General features: G+C 39.8%; 1 protein-coding gene across 1 annotated transcript; it reads left to right on the top strand.

Annotated features, from left to right (window-relative positions):
- SLC17A8 (solute carrier family 17 member 8) lies at positions 1 to 20,934 on the top strand. Its single transcript, XM_033163301.1, has 12 exons — positions 1 to 657; positions 6,304 to 6,550; positions 7,535 to 7,653; positions 10,335 to 10,449; positions 12,799 to 12,886; positions 14,730 to 14,816; positions 15,087 to 15,223; positions 16,474 to 16,623; positions 16,865 to 16,997; positions 18,894 to 19,004; positions 19,099 to 19,226; positions 20,267 to 20,934. The coding sequence occupies exons 1-12, from the start codon at positions 557 to 559 to the stop codon at positions 20,600 to 20,602; spliced, it is 1,752 nt and encodes a 583-aa protein (XP_033019192.1). The 5' UTR covers positions 1 to 556; the 3' UTR covers positions 20,603 to 20,934.
- The last annotated feature ends 2,668 nt before the right edge of the window (positions 20,935 to 23,602 follow it).

The following is a 23,602-nucleotide window of genomic DNA, read 5'->3' as shown; positions in this document are numbered from 1 at the left end:
TTGAGAGTAAAGTGGAGCTACAAGCCCATGTCCTGTGACAGGGAGAATGTATAAATGTTTAATAAAGTTTGCTGTGGGTGAGATCTATTAATAAGCTTGAGTGGCCAGAGGGACAGGTATTGTGTTCGTTACTATAGCATCACCTCGCACAGGATCTGTGTGAGAGAGACGGCGGAAGAAAGCTGGGAGAGAGGATGAGCAAGTTATAGTGTGTTTCAGTCGGGTGCACCAGCTGAAGCACCAGGTCCAGCCTTTCTAACCTCCAGGTGTAGCCCTTTATTCTTTAATGATGATCAGCCGCGGAACAACAATAGATGAAAAACAGAGCCACTACAATTCTGCTTGAGCTATTGGCAGTTCTGAGGAGACTGCTGAAATTTTCACTCTGACGGATATTTTGGAGTATTAACATTGTGTGGATCATCCGGTCGTCGTACCAGGGATAACAGAAAAAAAAATAGAAGAAAGCACTGAGGCAGGCTACTAAAGTCTGGGGAAAACTGGTGATGACAGCAAACAAAATGTTACATTAAAGGATTTATTTAAGGAAGACAAGATGCCTTTTGAAGTGTTTAACTCATTAAGGGAGAGGTTTTTAAAGCCTGGGAAGGAAGAGGTGAAGAATACTGTGAGTGATTCACTGGGACACTTCCAAAGGTAAAAGCTCAATGTAAACTTCAAAAATGTAAGCAAATGAAGTTTAGGTTTAAATTTGGAAATTTGAGGATAATTGAATAAGCAGCATATGCCAGAAACTGTACCTTAGTAACAAAGCAATGGGATAAAACACAAACAAAAAACCACACTATAAAATATGAACTGCTAAAATATGAAATAATTGCAAAATAGGCATAGTGTTAAGCATTTTAAATATTGTTGATAAAACTTAGACAAAGCTGATTTAATGCTAAAAAGAGAACCAAAGGAAAATAAAATATCAATAAAAAGAACTGATAGAAAAGAAACATATACTGAAAATAAATGTGAAAATTTCATGTGATTTTATATCTATGCCATGTATCTAAAAATTATATCCATGTCATGTTTTAGAAACATAGAGGTGAACATATAGAGCACAATTCAAAAATTGTAGATTGTGTAAAACTGAAATTGCAAAAGTGACCATGAATTTGATCAAACTCTTTTATCCTCTGATGCTTGTAGCTAGATAGTCCAACTTTACTTGATTTTGTCAGTACAGGTGTACTTAGGATCGCAACCAGCATCAATTTAAATGCAAGCTTTTAAGCTTAACTGGATTATGTTTGTTTGTTTACAATATGCTTGGATATGTGAAAAATTGGCAGCTATTTAAAAGTTTATAAGAGAAAAACCATTGGGGTGAAAGTGCAGAAATTCACAATATTCACATTGTTTCAAATACACAAATTTCCTGAGGGGTGGCTGTTTCAGTTTGTCGCAGTAAAAAACAACAGTGTTGTGCCACTTTAATGACTAAGTTTATCATTAATCTTCCAAGAAATTTAAAGATTCAGACAGTTAAACTTTTCTTTTACCAGCCAAATAATCAATTGATTTATTGTCATGGGGAGCATATCATTTTTGCAAAACAGCACAATTATATGTTAATAATAAAGATTTTATTTATTTATTTATTTATTTATTTATTTATGCATGTCATTTCTATGCCATCCCCAAACAATAAAGTCTCTGGGCAGCTTCCAATATTTTACAAAACCACTAACAGGATTCATTTAGTATATATATACAGTACATTATAATATACTATTATATTATCATTTATGTAGCTTGCGATGCTATGTAGGTTGCAAACCTGAGATGAAGCATCACTAAAGACAACAGATCTACTTCTGAGGAAACATGCATTGGTTCATGCTGCTCATATATAATGACTTATACATACTTTCTGAATGTATAGAAATAGGACTTGTAGTTTTCTGTTTCGTCCTGGATAGCCAACTTGTTGCATTTCTTACTTTCTTGTAAACTATTTTAAAAGAGCCAAACAACTCACCATCTGTACATATATAATAGAACTGCAATATCATTTTTGAATTTTATTACATGCAAAGGTTTAAACAAATAAACCTTTAAGAGATCCCACTTCTTAGATGACATATTTCTGTGACATGTTGGGACAGGTAGGTGAAAATTTCAGAAAAAAATGAAAGATGAAATGGGGGGCATTTATCACTCAAAATTATGCTTTGATCTGGTTAAGGTGTTTGTCTTTTAAAATAAGACCTTTTAAACTATAAAGATATCATAAGCAGTTAAAGATATTAATACAGTATATGCTATTAAATGCTAGAGTTCCTAGGATTATTTTGAAGCTTTCCCAGTTTTCATAAATCATAAATATTGTTAGGAAGATATGTTATTAGGAAGACATTTTTTCATTGGCCAAGGACATTTGGTCAATATACCTTCATACACCTACAGACTCCCTGCTTCATCATATTACATGTTGACGTCAACAGTGAGCTGAATTTGACAGTTACTGTGCTACATAAATTAATCTATATCTATGACAAAGGTATCTCCAGTAGGTAGGATGAGCAGGTCATACTCTGGCTATTTTGGTACCCTTGCAAAATATTAAAATGGTACTCAGCTCTGCATTGGTTCATTCATTGCTTTGAATGTATAAAGTCACTCATTGTATGGTTTTAAAACTTCTGCTCCATTTCCAATCAGCCAGAAAACCTGTTGATGGGTCTCTCTTCTATAACCCTTGCACCAATAAACCCACCTTACTTTTAAGTCCTAGTAGATTCCTGCTGCTTAGGCCCTCTCATTGTCTCTGCCTCAAGCACTCTTCCCTACATTGCATCAAACCCATATCTTCTCCTTAATGCTCTAATTTCTGCGTAGCAAAACAAGAAGCATCAAAGCAACCTAGAAAGGAAAAGTCACTCTTGTATGCTGCAAAAAACTGGTCCCATAAAGTGCTGTTCTAGATAGTCACCTAGGATCAACAGAGGGCAAGACTGGCCCTGCACAAAATGTTTAATTTGAATTCGATAATAATGAGGCAGATTGTTTTGGTTGACAAGTGTGCATTTAATAGTTTGAAATTATTTATAGAAGTATTGTATTTTATGACTGCATTAAAATCCTTATAGCTGTAATCAGAATTAGCCAACATGGTGCCCTCCAGATGTTTTTGACTGCACTTTCCATTATATCTGATCATTAGCAATGCTAGTTAGTACTGATGAGCATCCAGCAACATCTGGAAGGCAGCATGGTGGCTACCCTGGGAGGGATCAAACAGTCTCCACAGGCAACCAAGAGTGAAGGCAGAGTAGACTCAAACCCATCCATGGTGGAGAAAACCCATCAGAAGACAGTAAAAAAGTGAGAGAGAAGTGCATCTTTGGACAAGATAGGTGCTTAGCACTTGCCATTTGAGTATCATGCAGGGGGGGGGGGAGGCATAAATTAAAAAGGACCCTCCTCATGAGCCCCTGGTAGACAAGAGAGAAGCATCATGTTGTGTATTGGAAGGTGATTAAGATGTCTTGTCCCTTTTCTAGACCAAGACAACTTTAGCACCACAATTTGGTTTTGTGAGTTAATTCAGATGGGTACATGTTTTACACATTTCTAATTGATGGACAAGAAATCACCATGTTTTCAACTAGATTGAGTACTGGTCCCTGAATCTGAAAACCACATTCAGGTTACCTCCTGAAAAGTCTCATTTAATGGCATTAGAAAACATGGGTTACTTCTGTATAAAGGTAAAGGTAAAGGGACTCCTGATTGTTAGGTCCAGTCGCGGACGACTGCACTCATCTCGATTTACTAGCCGAGGGAGCCGGCGTACAGCTTCTGGGTCATGTGGCCAGCATGACTAAGCCGCTTCTGGCGAACCAGAGCAGCGCATGGAAATGCCATTTACCTTCCCGCCGGAGTGGTATCTATTTATCTACTTGCACTTCGTGCTTTCAAACTGCTAGATGGGCAGGAGCTGGGACCGAACAACGGGAGCTCACCCCGTCGCAGGGATTCGAACCACCGACCTTCTGATCGGCAAGCCCTGGCTCTGTGGTTTAACCCACAGTGCCACCCGTGTCCCCTCTGTATAGAGCTTCCCAAACTGCTATGCCTAGAAACAATGCAATGTTGGTATTTTATATGGATTAGATACCGTCCTGTCCTTTGCCCCAGGACCAAAATATCTTGGGCCAACCCTAAGAAGGTATGTATACACATGGTTGTGGGTGGTGGTTTGTATGCAGTGCGATAATAGGGAAATATAACACAGAAAGTATGCACAAATACAGTTATGTTATTTACAGTAGCCATTCAAAAAGTTGTTGACAAGAACACAACTTGCTGCTCTGGAAATTGCAGGTGGGTGGCTCATTTGATCTGGGAGGGGGTGTTCAGGCCCCTCAGAAGCCATTTGGGCCTCCAAATTCAATGAAGCCATCTTCAGCCCCTTCTGGACTGCATTCCTTCTAAATGTTCAGGTTTGCCATCTAGGGGTGTTATTAGATCTGGCCTTGTCTTTGGAGGTTATGTTGCTTCTCTTCACATCCCTTTTACCTTTTGCATTGTGTCATATTTATATTATGTCATATTATAAGACTGAAAGCATGTGAGCAAAGTATTTTCTACTGGTGACCTTATTCCTAGAAGAGGTCATGGAAAGGAGTAAGTGGTTATTTGAAGAAGGGCTTCATGAATTGTTAAACCACTTTGGCAAAAAGGTATTGTCCCTGCAAGTCCACAGTTCTTTTTCCCAGAGACATCGCACACCAAACATGCCTCCCAATTGCAGCTGTGGTGGCAAAGGTGCGTCTAGCTCAATAAATGCAAGACCAGTGTAGCAAGATAAGAAAAGTTCTGAATTACTGCAGGAAAGGAGCAAACAGGAGGTGGTAAACATCACTTGAGAGTTCCAGAAAGCTCAAGGGTAGGTCAGATGGCAATCTAAATATCCCTGTCAGATCTTCTCCTCACCTGACCTAACTGCTATTGCTTACAGAATTAATTATGAGGAGGCAATTATTCAAGTCAAGATGAGGAAGAATGTATACGAACAGATAAACTGATTTGAACCTAATTAGGAGAAACCCTCTATGGCCAAGAGCACTGTGGTTTGTGACAGATGTTCAGCTATTGCCGGGCCAGGCAAACTTTTTCATCTGATTTCTGATGCCAGGTGCATTTGCAATAGAAGTCTATTAACCTGCACAATGCTGTCAGAATGGTAGCCCCAACATTCTCCTGAGACCACGGGTAATATTCACTTGGATTGGTGCACAAACAAAATATACTTCTGCTTGTGCAACTGGGCTTCTGGTGCAACTTGCAAGCTGCTTTGGAGCGCTGGAGGACACCTCACCTCTGGAGCAGGTTTGTCAGTGGGGCAAAGAGAGGAGGAACTGCAAGGGGAAGAAGTCTATCTGTTTATGCACCAACACAATAGATTTCACCAAATCCCTTTGTAAATAAAGCAGGCCAAAAGGTAGTGGCTGTAGTGAGATCCAAAACTAGCATGTTTAAAGGTTAGATTGCAGGTCTCATAACAGAAACAACTAAACACACAGAACTTGCTGGATAGCGTCTCATTGTTTTAATAGCTGCCTAGGCATCTTTTAAAAACACACACACACACACACACACACACACACACTGCTGTTAGCTGTCTTCAATTTATTAAATGAAATGCAGGAAAGAATGCATGTTTCTTTATTTGAAAGAAATGTTTCAAATAAATTAATACAGTACAGACTTCGGTTTTTCTGAGGCATAAAATCTCCTTTGGGAGTGGGGGGGACCCTGTTCTTTTTAAAAGCAGACCATTTTTTATTTCCAAAGTAGTTTTGCAAAGTCTCTTACACACACTTCCCAAGTTCCCAACCATCAGCTGATTGCCATCCACTTGCGAAATGCTGGGAATCAGCACAGCCTTTGGTCCAAGCCCTGCCATTACCTGTCTCTCATGTGATGTCACAAATGATATCAGGTGTAGGGCAAGTGGGCATGGCTTGGCCAAAACAGCTGCACAGGCAAAATGGGAAAGTCTAATTAGGCCTATGGGCTGGATGTTTTCCACCCATAGTTACCATGATGTGTGAATGGGCCTAAGACGAACCTGACAGCTGCCCCAGTATTTATCTGAAATCTTCAAGGCCTTATGCAAAAACCCCAGCTGCTTTCTTTCACATGCTCCGGTTGTAATTAATTGGGAACAGCTAACATGGGAATGTAATTGTAGCAGCTAATCAGCGTATTACTTCAACTACACATCAACAGCTTGTCCTAAGAACATCTTTTTACTTTTGCTTTTTTTAACATCTTCAGAAAAATTGATGGAACCAACCAAGAAGAAGATAACATTGAACTGAACGAAGAAGGAAGGCCTGTGCAGGTCGTGAGCAAACCTTTATGTGACTGCTATTGTTGTGGACTTCCCAAACGTTACATCATTGCCATCATGAGTGGCTTGGGGTTCTGCATTTCTTTTGGAATTCGATGCAATCTTGGTGTTGCCATAGTGGAAATGGTTAACAACAGCACAATCTATGTGAATGGAAAGCCAGAGATTGAGGTGAGTAGGGACATACGTTATTTGATACAGAGAAATGGCATCCCCATTTAGCTGGGAAGACTATGTAAGAAGTCCATATGCCAGATCAGATGTTTTAAAGATGATAGCTAAGTGCTTTCATTTTTGTATGGGTATTCCGGTAGTATAAAGGCTTGTCCATGCTTTTGCATGTCTTCTACCTAGAAAGCATAGGTCGGAGCGGTTTTGCCTTTGCCCCATGGCTTTCCCCTGGAAAACGCACACTTTAGTCCTAAATAGGAACAAATATGCAATATGAGGAAATACCCGATTACCAATTATTCTAATTCAGTGACAAAAGAGCTGAATAATAGGTGAGGCTGCTATCCTAGGCACACTTACCTAAAAGTAAGTGCCACTGAACACAGTAGGACCTACTTCCAAGTAAAGAACTATATGATTGTAATGTAAATGTGATAATTATAGGGCCCACAATTCTAGGTGGCATGCTTTGTGTGTGCTTTGCCAGAGTTGTGGAACAAGCAACCCACTTTAAACCAGCTTGCCTGTTCAGGTAGATGATCCACCCTTGTTAAAACTTTTCAAATGGCTAAGATTTTGCTTTTCTCTTCTGTCTCCAATCTATGGTTATGGTCAGTAAAATATTTCACATGGTATGCCTCAGATAAACAAAAGCAAATCTTGTTAAATGGGACTTGTAGTGTGCATTTAATTATAATCTTTCTAAATGAAAAAAATATTTAGAAGGGAAATTATATAGTGGCCCTTATAATATTTGATAATTGCACCTCAACTAACTGATGAAAAGGCAGTTGCAAAGTGTCACAGTCTCACCAGACAAGGTAATTTTCATAGCTTTTGGCAAGACAAAATTCCACAAATTTTGGTTCAGCACTCTGCAGGATATTGCAACTCCAAAGTGAGTGCAGGCAATCATGTAACATTACAAAATGTATCTTCTAAACATTGGTGTGCAAATTTCATATGTATATGTCTTATTTGTAGAAAGCACAATTCAACTGGGATCCAGAAACAGTAGGACTTATTCATGGCTCATTTTTCTGGGGTTACATTGTAACACAAATTCCAGGAGGCTTCATTGCAAATAAACTAGCAGCTAACAGGTATGATAAGATAATATGATGTAATAAAGTAATTACTACAATTTTATATGTTATCTAACGCCATATTTTTTAAAACCAAGTTATATTTCATGAATGCCACAGTAGTTTTAGCAATTGGGAACTGCTTTGTGAACTTACACAAAGAATGTGATGGTAATACTATCTGTGACATTAAAAGGCAGAAGTATACTAGTTACTATTTAATTTTAATGATTGTGTCTAAGATGAAGGTATTCTGCTCCTTGTGTAATAAGCCCTGGATGTCAACTTAATAAAAGGAAAGCCATTTCAGTTGCTCATCTCACTAGAGAACATAATTCTAGATACACAGTGATCTGTACAAATACAAGGGTCTACATTTTCCTACTGTTAATCTTATCAAAATAAAAAGATACAAACTCATCCACAGAGGGGTAGAATGACTTGGGGGCTGTATTTATGTATGGACATTTGTGGAGCAGAGTTGTACTATATATATCTAATCAGATTCCCACTGTCCAGCACTCAATTCACTCAGATTCCCACTGTCCAGCACTCAATTTTGGCCATTGCTCAGGATGAATCCTGAACCCAGTAAGGCTAGATACTGACTGTTGGAATATCTTGTGACCAAGATATTTAGTTGGCATTGAATCACCTATGTCACTTTGCTAACCTGCTGTCTTCCAGATGTTTTGGACTACAATTCCCATCCACCTGCACTGGCTGGTGATAATGGGAGTTGTAATCCAAAACACTAGGAAGGCAGTTGGTTGGCAAAAGCTAATCTATCCTATATACTCATTGAAAAAAGCACAACTTAACAGTAGCAGTTGGCAAGGGTGTCAATGTCTGTCATAGCCAGCGTCTTTGAAGCTCATTGGGAGGGTGAGGTGGCAGTGAGGTTGTCATGGTTCAAACACACCAGCAGAGCCAATCCAGCCAATGCCTATGCACTGTGCTGACCTTATCCACCAGACGTACCCCTGGTAAGCCTCAGCAACAGGATATCAGGCAAGCGCTGCTGGCCACCAAGTATTGCAACTCAAAAATAACATTCTGAGAACAACTTGGCTTCATGTTAAAAACCTTATTTTGTCTTATGGCAATTGCAAAAGGTTAAGAATCTATTTCAAATCATAGTTTAGCCTACATTCTACAAGGCATTTAATTGTCTGGTATTTGGTAATAAAAGGACGAGGAATGTGACACACGTGAATATTGTCTTTCAAGAACAGAGTCTTGTTGATCAACATCATACATAATTTAAGAACATATTTCATGCTGGCAACTTCTCACCATTTCTGGATGGTTGAAAGCTACCTCATGAACAAATAAAAAGCTGCTTTTTAGGGTGATTCCCCACACTATTTGATTCCTGAATGGATGGCATTTTGATGTAGGAATTAATATGTAAACTGTGTGAAGATGGTTAAGTGCAAAGGGTGGCATTCAACTACATTTTGCTCATTGTAGAGCCAACTGAAATTAATAATCATGACTAAGTTAGGTCCATTAATTTCAGTGGGTCTACTCTGAATAAAACTTGAATGCCACTCAGTGTGTTTTCTACTGCATGTACAAGGAACCTATGGCCAAATAAAATAAAATCCAAAATAATTGCAATAATAGCCTTTTTTGCATTTAATATTCCAAAACTTAATAGTAATAATTTTGTACAGAAAATTATCTGCCTTCTACACCCGTTCACAAGCCATAACTAAATAAATTAATTTAATCATGCTGAAAACTCCGTATTCAGTGAGTAATAGTTAAAAGGATCATAGATGTTGAAACATCTTTTGTCAATGAGTTGTTGTAATCTTATTCCTTAAGAATTCTAACTGCATTTTGTGCAATAAAGTATTCCTTTTGAAAAGGACATTAGTGTGGCTTGCTGACACCCCACATCACTAAAGCACATGCACATTTTCCTGTGGATAGTTTATTTTTTGTGAGATTATGTGTTTTGCGCTCATTTTAAGCAAGCAGGAAGCTAGGTCAGAGTCTTTGTCCATTTATCCCAGCATCTTCTGCTGACTGGCTGACAGTGGGGTCTCTGGTACCTTAGAAATAGGCCTCTCCTGTCACCTGCTAAACCCATCCTTGAGATTTCCTGGGATTTAAACTTGAATCTTCAGCATGCAAACCAGCCCCCATGTACTTTATTGCTGAGACACAGTGAAGAGCCATCTGAAGAGCTTGACATGTTCAGGATTAAGAACAAGATTACTTAATTCTGAAGTTTGCCAGATAAATGTGTTAAACAATTCACAAAAAAATTATCCACCATAAGAATGTGGATGAACACAAGATGAGTCTTATTCAAATGCAAGTCAAGTAACTCAGACGTGTCTGTATCAAAAACTGGCAAAGTCATCCAGGGTCACTGTTTCTGAACATCAGGTCTAAAAGAGGAGAATTTTCCCAGCAATCTTATGAACATAATTCACATATTATATAATTGTGTTGATATAAATCAAATGATAATTTATGGGTAGGGTCTTCACCCAGACACAGAGAAATCACAAAAAGGCTGACTGTAATCCCCTTCTTTAAGATTCTGATGGATAACATGCGCTAGCTATGCATCTCTTAAGACTTTATATCATGAACAGCTGTTTAGATTGTTATATATGTTCAATATGAAGTATTATCTCTCTCTAAGATAATAGGGGGGAAATATTGTTCTTTCTTTACAGGGTATTTGGAGCAGCTATTTTCCTAACTTCCATGCTAAATATGTTCATTCCTGCAGCTGCCAGAGTACATTATGGTTGTGTTTTGTTTGTAAGAATTTTGCAAGGTCTTGTAGAGGTAGGTATCCAACATATTTGTCTAAGATATTTCTTAAGAGCACATGAAGAGCCATGATAGATCAGGCCAAAGGCCCATCTCGTTCAGTATCTTAATCTCATAGTGGCCAACCAAATGCCTAGGAGAAGCCTACAACCAGGGCTTGAGTGCTACAACCCTTGCCCCATATGTTTCCCAACGACTGGTACTCAGAGGCATAGTGTCTGCAATACTGAAGGTGGCACACAGCCATAATGACTAGTAGCCATTGATAGGCTTATCAATGAATTTATCCAGCCCTCCCTTGGAAGCCCTTTTAAGATCGGTGGCCATCGCTATCCTATGGCAGCAAATTTCATAGTGTAACCATGCTCTGTGTGGAGCATATGACAAAAGTACCGGTACTTCCTTTTGTCTTTCCTGAATCTTCCAATACTCAAGTCAAGTTCATTAGATGCCCCCAACTTCTAGTATAAGGGAGGGAGAAAACCTTTCTCTAAACACTCTTACATGTCATGTGCCATTTTGTACACCTTTATCATGTCCCGCTCACTTTTCCCCCCTCCAAAAAAATTTAAAAGCCCCCAATCTTGTGACCTTTTCTCATAGGCGAGTTGCCTCAGCCCCTGCATCATTTTGGTTACCCTTTTCAAGTATGGCAATCAGAAGTGGATGCAGGGTTCCAAATGCAGTCACATCAGAGATTTGTATGAGGTCATACTGAACATTAACTAATTTAGAATGGTTCACAAGAGTTTTTAAAGTTTCTGTATGTTGGGTTGTACTGTGCAATCCTCTACATGTTTTTTACTTATAAGTAAGTCCCAGTTGAACACAGTGCGGCTTGTTCCTTACAAAGGGTGTTTTGGGTTGCATTAGTACTTGACACCAATGTGGTGTAATCATTATATAACAGATGTTCGACATTACCAAAAGTGGGCACTATTGCAAAGTCCTGTTAGCTGCTGGAATAACGAGAGAACATGGATCTTGTGGTGGCACCTACCTTACAAAAATGGTTATATGAGAGCCAAACTGCATTTGATGTTCAGTGCCACACTATGCACAGAATTTTAACAGTACTCAAACATAGCTACCCAGTGAAAACTGCACTTCTTCAAATTTTAGGTGGTTAAACTGAGAATGTCCCCCACTCCACCAAACCCAGCGCTGGATTAAGAGCCAGTGTGGTGTAGTGGTTAAGAGTGGTAGACTCGTAATCTGGTGAACCAGGTTCGCTTCTCCACTCCTCCACATGCAGCTGCTGAGTGACCTTGGGCCAGTCACACTTTGAAGTCTCTCAGCCCCACTCACCTCACAGAGTGTTTGTTGTGGGGGAGGAAGGGAAAGGAGATTGTTAGCCGCTTTGAGACTCCTTAGGGTAGTGATAAAGCGGGATATCAAATCCAAACTCTTCTTCCTCTTCTTCTTCTTCTTCTTCTGAAGTTCTAAACACTTAAAAGATTTGGGTGCCCGCCATATATATCTAATTCAAAACAGAAACAATAATAAACCATAAAATAACATTTTATTTTTCAAAATGAAGCAAAACTTACAGTAAAATGGTAAGTGTTTATTTTTGTATACTTCCACTTTATATCTGAAAAAAATTATCCTGCTTTTCTAATGGCAAAGTCTTTGATTGGATCCTCAAAACTAATGTTATGTAACACATCTGCTTCTATACTTAGTTGAGATAAGGTGCCCAGCCTGCCTTGTTGCATAGTTGTCCTGTTGTGATTATTAACATACTTCAAATGAGAAAATAAACGCTCAGCTGAGCAATTTGTGATAGTTAATATTAAAAATCTGGCAATGGAAAATTTATGTGGTGCCCCCCTTTCCTTGATGGCCTAAGCATGTGCTTATTTTGCTTAATGGTTAATCCAGCCCTGGCCAAACCTCTTAATTCTGCTTCATTGTAGTGTGGAGTCCCCTGCTTACTAAGATGCAAGTCCTTTTGTGTTAAGTCAGGCTTATTTTCTTGTGTATGCATAGAATTACAGTCGTACCTTGGATCCCGAATGCTGTGGAACTCTGACGTTTTGGCTCCCGAACGCCGCAAACCCGGAAGTGATTGTTCCGGTTTGCGAACATTCTTTTGTAAGCCAAACGTCTGATGAGGCTTCTGCGGCTTCCAGTTGGCTGGCAGGAGCTTCTTGCAGCGAATCAGAATTCGCGATTTGGTTTTCGAACGTTTTAGAAGTCGAACGGACTTCCGGAACGGATTCCATTCAACTTCCAAGGTACGACTGTACTGCCATAAAAGAAAAAAATTAACAAATAGTTAGTTGAAGAGAATAAACACCGTGTATACAAGTGATGGAATTAAATAGAAATTGAATGCTTTTTATCTGATACGTTTGCCAGGGGGTGACCTACCCAGCATGTCATGGAATGTGGAGTAAATGGGCACCTCCACTTGAAAGAAGTAGGCTAGCAACCACATCTTTCTGTGGTAAGTTTTCATATATATATTTGAGAAAAAGTTCGTGTGCATTGTGACTTTAAAGAAAACATAACATTCATTATAAATAATAGGGTCTCAGGTCACTCCTCATTTGAGGGCTACTGACTGTTTCCATTTCAGGGGTTGAAAGGCATAATCTAGTTCCCTGGAGGAGAACTCTTAATATCCCAATAATGCATAACCTATCATCAGTTTCTTTCAAAATGGAGTCAAGAGTAAAAGTCTTATCTGACATATCTCATTCAAGGGGAATTGATCCCATTCCCCCTTCCGGTTGTGAAAAAAAATTAGAAGTATATCTTAGTTCCTCTCTCTCCATTTAAATTCCTCTATTTTTTTACCTTTCCACATTTCTTTGCTAATTCAGATTTTTGCTGGCCTGTTTACAGCTCACCCACATACTTAATTTTCAGACATTATTTTTCTGCCCTGTCTTTTCCTAGTGGCTACCCATTTGTGGAATGCTCTCCCCAGGGAGGGTCGCCTGGCAACTTCGTTACATAGCTTTAACTGCTAGGCAAAATCAATCAATCTATCTATCTATCCTCTTCTTCCAGACCTCTGGCCAATTAAACAATCTATGGCCTTTTAAACAGTAGGGGTAGCATTATTATTTTGTTCGTTGCTGTGTATTTATGTTGTTATGTAATTTTGTGCTCTTGCATTGTAAACCACCCTGTGATCCTTGGATGAAGGGATGTATAGAAACTTAATAGATAATAATCTGTTTCTCTGGTCTTCTCACTTATACCTCTCTCTCTCTCTCTTGGCATTATCCTGCTAGAATAATTCATTCTCCCTCATTGTCTGAACTGCTTCCCTCTTTTAAGTTCCCGTTTGTTTGCATACAGTGTGAATATCTCACTGAGTATGCAGATATAGTAAGCTAAAATCTATTTCTTTCATTGGCAACTTGCTGTGTTAGATTTAGTTAATGCTTGAAAAAAGTGGTTGGAAAATACCCTTTAGGTTATACTACACACATCAAGCATGAATAATCACAAGTTAAACGAGTTTGGTAATGAATTATTCCAAGGGCAGCTCCTAGTGAGGTGTTCTCAACATGCCCAACAGTGGTTCATATGTAGGTTAACTCTTCATTAACAAAGTATGAAGCAATGTCAATTGAGGAAAAGAAGAACACCTGAGTCTGTTCATCCCTTGGAATAATTCATTAGCAACACTAGTAAAGGCCAAACTAGAATTTCATGGCTTGTCTATATGAGTTCTCAATATGATCGAAATAACATGTATTTTTTTAACCATTCATCACTGGCATCTTATAATCACAAAGTCTATTAAATCATACTCCTTAGAATTGTTCCCCTCCCCCCGACTTCTTACATTTTACCGTACATTTAGAAACATCTCCCCAAAGGGCTTCTGTCCCTTTAAGACCTCTCAGGATGACATTCCACAAGTGTAAGTTCTCCTCTCATAGTGCTACAGCAATGAGCTGTACCTGCTGAATGCTGCTAACCTTAAACAGACAGAATCTTTTGTTTCTGTTATGACAGTGATTGCCAAAATTGGCCTTCCAGCTGTTTTGGGACTACAATTCCCACCATCCCTGACCACTGGTGCTGTTAGCTAGGGATGATGGGAGTTGTAGTCCAAAACAGCTGGTGGGCCAAGTTTGGCCATCACTGTGATTGCATGCACTGGCATGCACTGTTTATGACGATTTTAAGTCTCTCCTTTTGTCAGCTGGCTATGGTACAGTTTTTCAGAAGACCCTGCTGCTGTGAGCTACCTGAATTAATAAATGATAATGAGTTGGACATGTTGGAACACAATTATTGACCTATATACACATGCCTTTTATCTGCAGGCTCCTATGCGGGGGCTGTGGTTGCTATGCCACTAGCTGGCGTATTGGTGCAGTACATAGGATGGTCATCTGTCTTTTATATATATGGTAAGTTGTCTAGTGGCAAAAATGGATGCCATTAAAACTGTACAATAAAGTTCTAAACTATTTTAAATATAGCAATGCTCCAGACTTTTTTTTTGTTCCTTTTTCTTCTTTTTTTAAGAGGTGGGGTTATTAGTTTAGCTTTATGCTGCATGTACTAATGTTCCTATATGGTCAGCTTTAAAATATTATTGAAATATAATATTGCTAGATGCCTTTACTCTTACATGAAGTACTTTTGACCATTTCACGTTTCCTTGAATCCCTCTACAGGAATGTTTGGGATTATCTGGTACATGTTCTGGCTGTTGCATGCCTATGAGAGTCCAGCTGTTCACCCAACAATAACCACCGAGGAAAGAACTTACATAGAAACAAGTATAGGAGGAGCCAATCTTGTCAGTGCCAGTGTAAGTTAAAATAGCCAGTACTATAGTATTCATTTTATTTTTTGTTACATTTGCATCCCACCTTTCCTCCAAGGAGCTCAAGGTTGCGTACCTGGTTCTCCTCTCCATTTTTATCCTCTCAACCATCTTGTAAGGTAGGTTAGGTTGAGAGACTGTGACTGGCCTAAAGTCACTCTTTGAGTTTTATGGCTGAGTTGGGGATCTGAACCCATGCTGGCTGTAGTGCACCTTGTCATTTCTTAGCTGCTTAGTCTTGGCAGATGGTTCATTCTTCAAAATTACTGTACAAACATTTTACAACCCTACCTCATAATTTTGTATACCATTTCCCTGGTCATTGTTGCAAGTTCTAATGTCAGATTAACACCCTGCTCCTAAACTTTTATGGCCATGTGCCTCTGATGTAATTGGAATGTCCCTGTATCACTGATGTTGTGTCATATTTTATGCTGATATAGCTGATAATATACCCAGCTTGAAGCTTCTAGTGGTTTCACCACCCCAAAATGGGTAATTCCAATTTTAAGCTATGTGTTCTCATAGAACCATAGAGCTACAAATGTAAAAACTTTACAATAATGTATGATTTTGCTGTTTTCTGGTGTGTGCACAAAGGGACTATGAGAATGTGGCATCACTTATTGTCAGCTTTCCAGTGGCTGACTATTCCTCACTTTTCTCAGAACATGAAGGTCTGAAAAGTTTTTTTTTAATTGAGTGTCTCAGTATTAAGTATTACATGAGTATGTAAGTCTTACATTACTTATGAAAACCACTGCATAATGTTTGCATTCTATTGTTGAATTCAGATGTTTTTTTCAATAAGGTTAAAAATGCAGTCCTAAATACACATACTAGTAAATGAGCCCCACCAGAATTGGCTCACCCTGTAGGGCAGAACCACAGCAGTCACCTCCCCGTAGTGGCAGCAAGGTTGTGTTGCCTGGATGCACCAGTGGAACCAATACTGCATTCCTGCCAGTTCATTGGTGTAGCTCCCACCTTGCCCATCCGCCCAGTAAGTGGCAGTGATGGTGCTACTGGGAGGCTATTGTTGTGGCTGTGCTCCACAAGGTGAACTACTACTGAGCCACAATGCACAGTGGAACTTTCTTGCTGAGTAAACACACATTAGGATTGTGTGGTACAATTGATATTAGAGGCGACATTCTTATCAATATGGTTATATAACAGTTGTAACTGCTGCCACACTGCAGATGATTCTTCAAATTGGACATTCTGTCTTCTAGAGATTTAGTACGCCATGGAAACAGTTTTTCACTTCAATGCCGGTTTATGCAATCATTGTGGCAAACTTTTGCAGAAGCTGGACTTTCTACTTACTGCTGATAAGTCAGCCTGCTTACTTTGAAGAGGTCTTTGGATTTGCAATAAGTAAGGTATGTGAATGAATCCAAGGTCTGGTGTTTTTTTTAGGACCCTGATGATAAAAATGTGAGAGAGGAAAATATGAATCCCTGTGACCCACTTGTGTGGGGTAAAAAATACAAAAGAATCTGCTGGGTGCCTGGATTCAAAACATGAGGCATAAACATACTCTCCAAGCAGGGAAAACATGGGCACCAGTGCATTCATATACATACAGTACACTTCCACAGAATTGTGTGTCTTTGCTTTCAGGTTGGCCTTTTGTCTGCAGTTCCACATATGGTCATGACCATTATTGTGCCCATTGGAGGGCAGCTGGCTGACCTTTTACGCAGCAGAAGAATTTTAAGCACAACTGCAGTAAGAAAAATAATGAACTGCGGAGGTATGGTTACATCTTATAGATAGAATGTTTGTATTATATGTTACTACCTAATGTAGAAACATATGGTGTGCAGCTTATTGTAATCGTAGATCAGCTTTGGCACTTGCCGGTGCCAGTTTCTTGGAACAGATGAATTGGGTGTTACTGCATGTGCCACATGGATGGGCATTTCCTGTTAAAGAACACTAGCCTTCCAGCTGCTTTCTTGGTTACTGATAGAGGGTTGGAGAATGCGACTCATTTGCCCAACAAATTTACCACTATTAACTTTCCTTCTGCATAACTGGGTTGCATAAAGCAACACCATTACTGTCTTTGATTTATATACCTGGATCTGGTTGATGCAGAGCCCCAGAATATGTGAGATGTCAGTCTTGCTACCTACACCTTTTAGTAATTGATTGCACTGTTGCAATAGTGAAATAGGATCACATCACTCTTCCAGAGGCTTGCTTCATACATCACAATAAGTAAAAGTTTAAAATGCATTGTTGTTTAACATGAGCAAGCAGGGCGTTGGTGCACGCCGTGCAAAAGTGTACCTCGTTCATTCCTGCCATGCCACAGATGCAACAAGTCAGAGTCATCTCAGCCCAGGTTTGGTTACTGCGAATGGTTTGAACGATCTTTAATTACCATTGATGGCTTATTATGAGGAAACAAACTGCAAGCCCTTGTTCAGATGACACAGCAAATCAGACTCTGCAATGCAGTGGCAGCAGGAGCAGTGGAGGAGTGCAGTTTGCATGCAAACTGGCCAGTGTCAGTCAAGATAGGTACCGTATTTTTCGCTCCATAAGACACACTTTTTTCCTCCTAAAAAGTAAGGGGAAATATCTGTGCGTCTTATGGAGTGAATGGTGGTCCTTGGAGCCGAATTGCCCAGGGGCCAAAAGCAGATAGTGCTTTTTATTTTGCAAAGAGAAAAGGGGGTGTTGAAAGGACCCCGCTCAGCAGCTGATCAGCAAGAGATCGGGAGAGAGATAAGAGTCCAGGCTCCCTTTCAGCCCCGCCCTCCTTTGTTGAATGTGCTGCAGAGGGAGGTTGTTTGTTTCCCCAGCGACATGTGACTGGCTGATTAGATTATCTGTCTGGAAACTGTAGAAATGGCTCCCTTTCCTTCAGAAGCTGCAGAAATGTGAGTTGAACCCCATAAAAATGGGGCTTTCCCTCTTTGCTTTTCCCCCTTTGCAAAAGGAGCTTTGCTTTTCCCCCTTTGCAAAAAAGCTGCAAAACTTTTAACTGATCCTAAAAAAAGCCAGGGCTTTTCCCTTTGCAAAAAAGCTGCAAAACGTTTAGCTGATCCTCAAAAAAACAGGGCTTTTAGAGGAGGAAAACCAGAAAAATATTTTTTTTCTTGTTTCCTCCTCTAAAAACAAGGTGCGCTCTATGGTCTGGTGTGCCCTATGGAGCGAAAAATACGGTAATTGGGGTGAAATACAAAATCATTACCTATACTTGCCCAGCATATTACAGTACTCTCTTTCAGGACCATCTATGCAAAGACATATGGGGCATTTTTATGAAAAACATCAATGAGAAGACTCAGATAAAAGCTTTATTAAGATGCTCTCCTAAAGAGTATGGAATGTGTGTGGGGGGGCCTTGGCTGAAGGATATATTGCATCAAAACTAAACCAAAATGGGAGAAAAGAATGGGAAGGGGGAAGTTTTGTGAAGGGGAGGAAAGAGCTGATAAATACATAGACAAGGGCTAACGGTACGAATAAAAGGTGTGATTTTTCATAGAGTTACATAGTATACTGTGAGTTTAACAACAGAGAAGGGGGCTCACGGTGAACAAATAACTCTTCTTCAGTAGGGGTATGGGAACAGAATGTAATATACTGCATTTATCAGTGAATTATTCCCCCCCCCCTGTGTTATTTTCTGCAGGTTTTGGAATGGAAGCTACTTTACTTTTGGTAGTTGGCTTCTCTCACACAAGAGGTGTTGCAATCTCTTTCTTGGTTTTAGCAGTAGGTTTCAGTGGATTTGCTATTTCAGGTAAAATGAAAAAATATTTTTGGTCTGCTCAAGGCATTTTCTCTATGGCTGAAGAGAGTAGCCCTGCATTGTTGACTAATTTTCCATGTTACAGGATTTAATGTCAACCATTTAGATATTGCGCCCCGGTATGCCAGCATCCTCATGGGCATCTCTAATGGAGTGGGGACACTGTCAGGAATGGTGTGCCCCCTCATCGTTGGTGCAATGACTAAACACAAGGTAAGATGTTTAGATTGTTTTCCCTGGAAATATGTTCAAATGCATTGCAGTCAATCATCACTATAAAGGATCAATAGCCTTGCCTACTCCAAACCATCCCCAGTCATTTTGAAAAATGTTATTGACATGTTTAAGGGCTGAGCCTTCACTTCAGTAGGTGTAATTTAGCATTAGTGAATACTTGATGTGCTGGTTGTTGAAAATGGCTGAATAAAGGAAATATGCTTTTCTCTTATTTTTACTCATGTGTTCTGTTAAAATAGTCCAAGAGTAATATTGAAAATTCTATGAACTTTCCTGTGTTAGACCTCTGTGATAAAAGGCTACAACAGGACATGTCAAGAAAGACTTGACTTTCATGGGATCGGGCCCATCTGCTGAGGTCCACACACCGCAGCAAAGGACTGACACCTACTCTCTGGGAGCCTGTGCCAGCATTGCTGCTGCCCCTTGCCCCAACTAGGTTTTCCTGCCAACACAAACCTTGTCCCTGGTCATGCCACAGCCTCCCATTTCTCACCCTGCGTGGTGGGCCTGGTACTGCTAGGAGCAGGGCCAGGCAGTTGCCATGTTGTATTTCCCAATAAGGACATAAGGCATTGAATTTTGGAGCATATCACATGATAACTGCCCAAGCAACCACTTAGCTCACATTCCAACGGTCCCAGGGACACCAGGTATTCTGGTCCAGGGAAGGAGTGAGTCACTCATGGCTACAGAACTGCCACAATGCTAAGAAGGCCTATACCAGCACTCTGGGGACTTCTCACGTGTCCTGTGCTGAAAGCCCCACTCAAATCTAATGCTGGGCCTGCACTAAATGCTTCTCTGTCATTCATTATAGCAATCCATATTTCTGTGAAATAAAGCAAGTTCTGCTGTGTATTTTGGTAATCCATAGTATCAGGGGGAAAAACATTCTTTCAAAATTCAGGTTAGAAAATAGAATGGATAAAAGTCACTTCATTTCTCTAACTTCTGGCTTTATTTTGGATTCTTACTACCTGTTGCGAGTAACTTGTCCTATATCATTCCTCCAGACCCGTGAAGAATGGCAAAATGTCTTCCTAATAGCTGCTCTAGTTCACTACAGTGGGGTGATATTTTATGCCATCTTTGCTTCTGGTGAGAAGCAGGAATGGGCTGACCCAGAAAGCTTGAATGAAGAGAAATGTGGAATAATAGACCAAGATGAACTGGCTGAAGAGACTGAACTGAGCAATGAAACCTTCGTTAGCCCGAAGAAAACATATGGTGCTACTGTTCAAGACGACGAAAGGCGAAGGAAAGCATTACAAAAGCAAAAGGGAGTGGTGCAAGATGCAGAAGAGACTTCGTGTCAGTATGAAAACGGGACTTATCAAGATTCATCATAAATCTAACTGTGTATGATTTGTGTTACAGTTACAATCGCTGTATGAAACAAAGCAGTATCTGTATTTATTTGGTGGGGTTCTTTTTGTAGATAATCATGCCAAATGGCTAGCTGTAAGATATTGTCGTTTTCAACTTGTAGTACAGCAAAACTGGGTTCCCAGGAGTCCCTGTGGTAAACTTATGGATTCAGATCTCTGTGTAAAGGTCACAGTCCTTTACATCACATGAATTTTCACTTAAGGCAATGAAGTTCTGGATGTACCATGCCACCCTTTAGCAATATAATTATGTTATTGGCTCTTAACACCATGACTACCCAGTCCTTTAGCAGGTTCCCGCCCCCCTGCTCTGTTCATCCCTTTCAGTATGCAACAGATAATGTATTATGGCAGAGGGGGAAATGAAATGTTTCACCAAAGACTAGATCATTGACAACGAAGGCAATTCATCAGAGACCGTTTTGGAAAACCCACTGGAGAGCTTATTTTACTTCTCAATTTTTAATTGCTGGCAGATATAACATATGGATCCCCAAGACTGGGATTTTTATTTTTTTTAGCCTGTCCAAAATGTATATGTGTGTTATAAACGTTGATGTGTATTATGTCATTGATCCACAGCAAAGGATGTATAGATTTGCTTGTTTATTAATATGGTCATACCCCATTTTTCTATTTAAAAAAATGTCTCCAAGAGAGCTGGAAATACGAAATCAGATAAAACAATGTTTAAAACACAACTAAAGAATAAACAGGAAACAATACAACAGCAAGAACAATCTTTTCAATAACAGTCATTCCAAGCAATACTAAAACCCTGTTCAATTCAAAAGCCCTCTGGAATAAGTCAGGGTTTTACTACATAGAGCAATTCAGGGGAGAGCAATGATGGGCCAGGCAGGTGCCATGACTGAAAAGGTCCTGCTGTGCAGCCAACCCCCCTACTTCAGATGGTGAATAAATTCTTCATATCGGCAGAGGTGGTCCTTAACAGTCTGGGACCAGGTTATCTTTAGGTTCAGAAGGGCCAGCAATTGGCTCTACAAGGTGGAAGGGAAATAGGCAATTTGGGAGCCGAATGCTGTTCTTTGCTTCTGAAATCTGCTGTTATATATTTGCTTGTAAATTAAAGACCCAGGCCAATGGAAACTTGGAGTGGGGGCGGGGAACCCACTGAAATCCTTTCCTGCAATTATTTTGTGCAAGAGAACAGTTGTCCTCTTTAACTCTTATTTATTTCAGTGTAGTTTGCATAGATGATGTTCGCTTTAGGCTGGGTCCTATGTTTGTTATGCAATGTATTTTGAGGAAGCAAACATGTATTATTTAAAAGGGGATCTGCTGGTTATTAAAGCTCTTACAATAATATTTTTTACACCAAATAGTATGTTTGATATTACTGAAAGGCTTAAATCTTTTCCCACCAACTCTGACAACAACATGGAAAGCATGCTGTATCATTTTCAAATCGCTACTGGCTTTTCCAAGGCTCACAGTGTTTTCTGATTGAAGGATTTCGGTAAATGATGGATTCATTTGTTTTCATGTTATCACTCAGTAAAATTCAAGTGAAACCATTTTGTCACATTGTGATTCTTATTGACTCTGTCATGTTGTGCAACTGTGATATTGTAACAGAAATAGCAAATCTGCAAGAAACTTGTAACAGCAGGAAGCAAGAGGAATCTAGTACTGTACAGTGGTACCTCGGTTTAGGAGCAGCTTAGTTTATGAACAACTTGGATTAAGAACGCTGCAAACCCGGAAGTAGGTGTTTTGGTTTGTGAATTCAGGTAGGTAGCCGTGTTGGTCTGACGCAGTAGAAATATATTTTTAAAAGTAAAAAACTTTGTCCAGTAGCACCTGAGAGACCAACTACGGTAAGTTTGTTCTTGGTATGAGCTTTCATGTGCATGCACACTTTTTCAGAAAGCTCATACCAAGAACAAACTTAGTTGGTATCTAAGGTGCTACTGGACAATTTTTTGGTTTGTGAACTTTGCCTTGGAAGCAGAACATGTTTCGCTTCCTGTTGAGTGTGTTCCATTTGTAAATTGAATCCCCCGCTGCTATGGGAAAGCACGCCTTGGTTTAAGAATGCTTTAGTTTAAGAACGGACTTCCGGAATGGATATACCACTGTATACTGATCATGGGATCTTCCCATCCCATTGAAATGCTGCTACAATTCCTTCAAGGTTCTTAGTGGGAGGCAAAAAAAATGGTCAAATTGAGGGTGATTAAATCTGCCTATAACTTTAAATGTTGTTACATATATAGAGTTAGAAATTAGTAAAAATGGTAGAATTTAGATAACATCTGGAGTATGGTAGTGAAGATTCAAAGGCAATGTAAAAATGCAGGCTAAGCTTCCTTTCCTGGTCAGGGCCTCACCTGGAATAGCGGTTGTTAACATGACAAAAGGTGTTGATCAGAGAGAAATCCTTGGGTCTGTGCAAACAGAAATCATGTGCCAAGGTTAGGGGAGGGCATGATGCCACACAGATTCTTGGGGAGGAGAAAGGAGGTGCCAGAGGCAGAGGCCATGCAGGGCAGAAAGATCTCAGCTGGCTGGCTGAAGGCAGGGAGAGAGGCACTGGGATGCCTGGGAATCCAATGCTGGGCTGCTATGAAAGGGCTTCTCCTGAGATGTGAATGCTGTGAAATCTCTCTCCATTGAAAGCTTCTGGTGTAAATATGTGTAGAATAAACCATATTTCTTAAAGACACAGGAGTCTCTACCGCGTCTTGATTCCCACCTGGAACACCCTGGAATCTTTGCTACCTGCTTAGCAGACATTGGGGGTGGCATACAACCTTTGTAAAAGTATATATGTCTGATATTACAGTTGCCATTATTGAACTGGATTTTCCACCCACGATTAAGATACTAGCTGATATCGGATAGATTTAGGGCCAGTCCAGAAGCATTCTTTTGCCTCAGGCCAAAAATGAAACAAGATGGAGCTTCCTATTCCATGTACAGAAGCTGAATAGGCTG

This window comes from Lacerta agilis, chromosome 10, assembly GCF_009819535.1.
Source record: "Lacerta agilis isolate rLacAgi1 chromosome 10, rLacAgi1.pri, whole genome shotgun sequence".
Taxonomy (NCBI): Eukaryota; Metazoa; Chordata; class Lepidosauria; order Squamata; family Lacertidae; genus Lacerta; species Lacerta agilis.
This window is presented reverse-complemented; position numbering and strand designations above follow the sequence as displayed.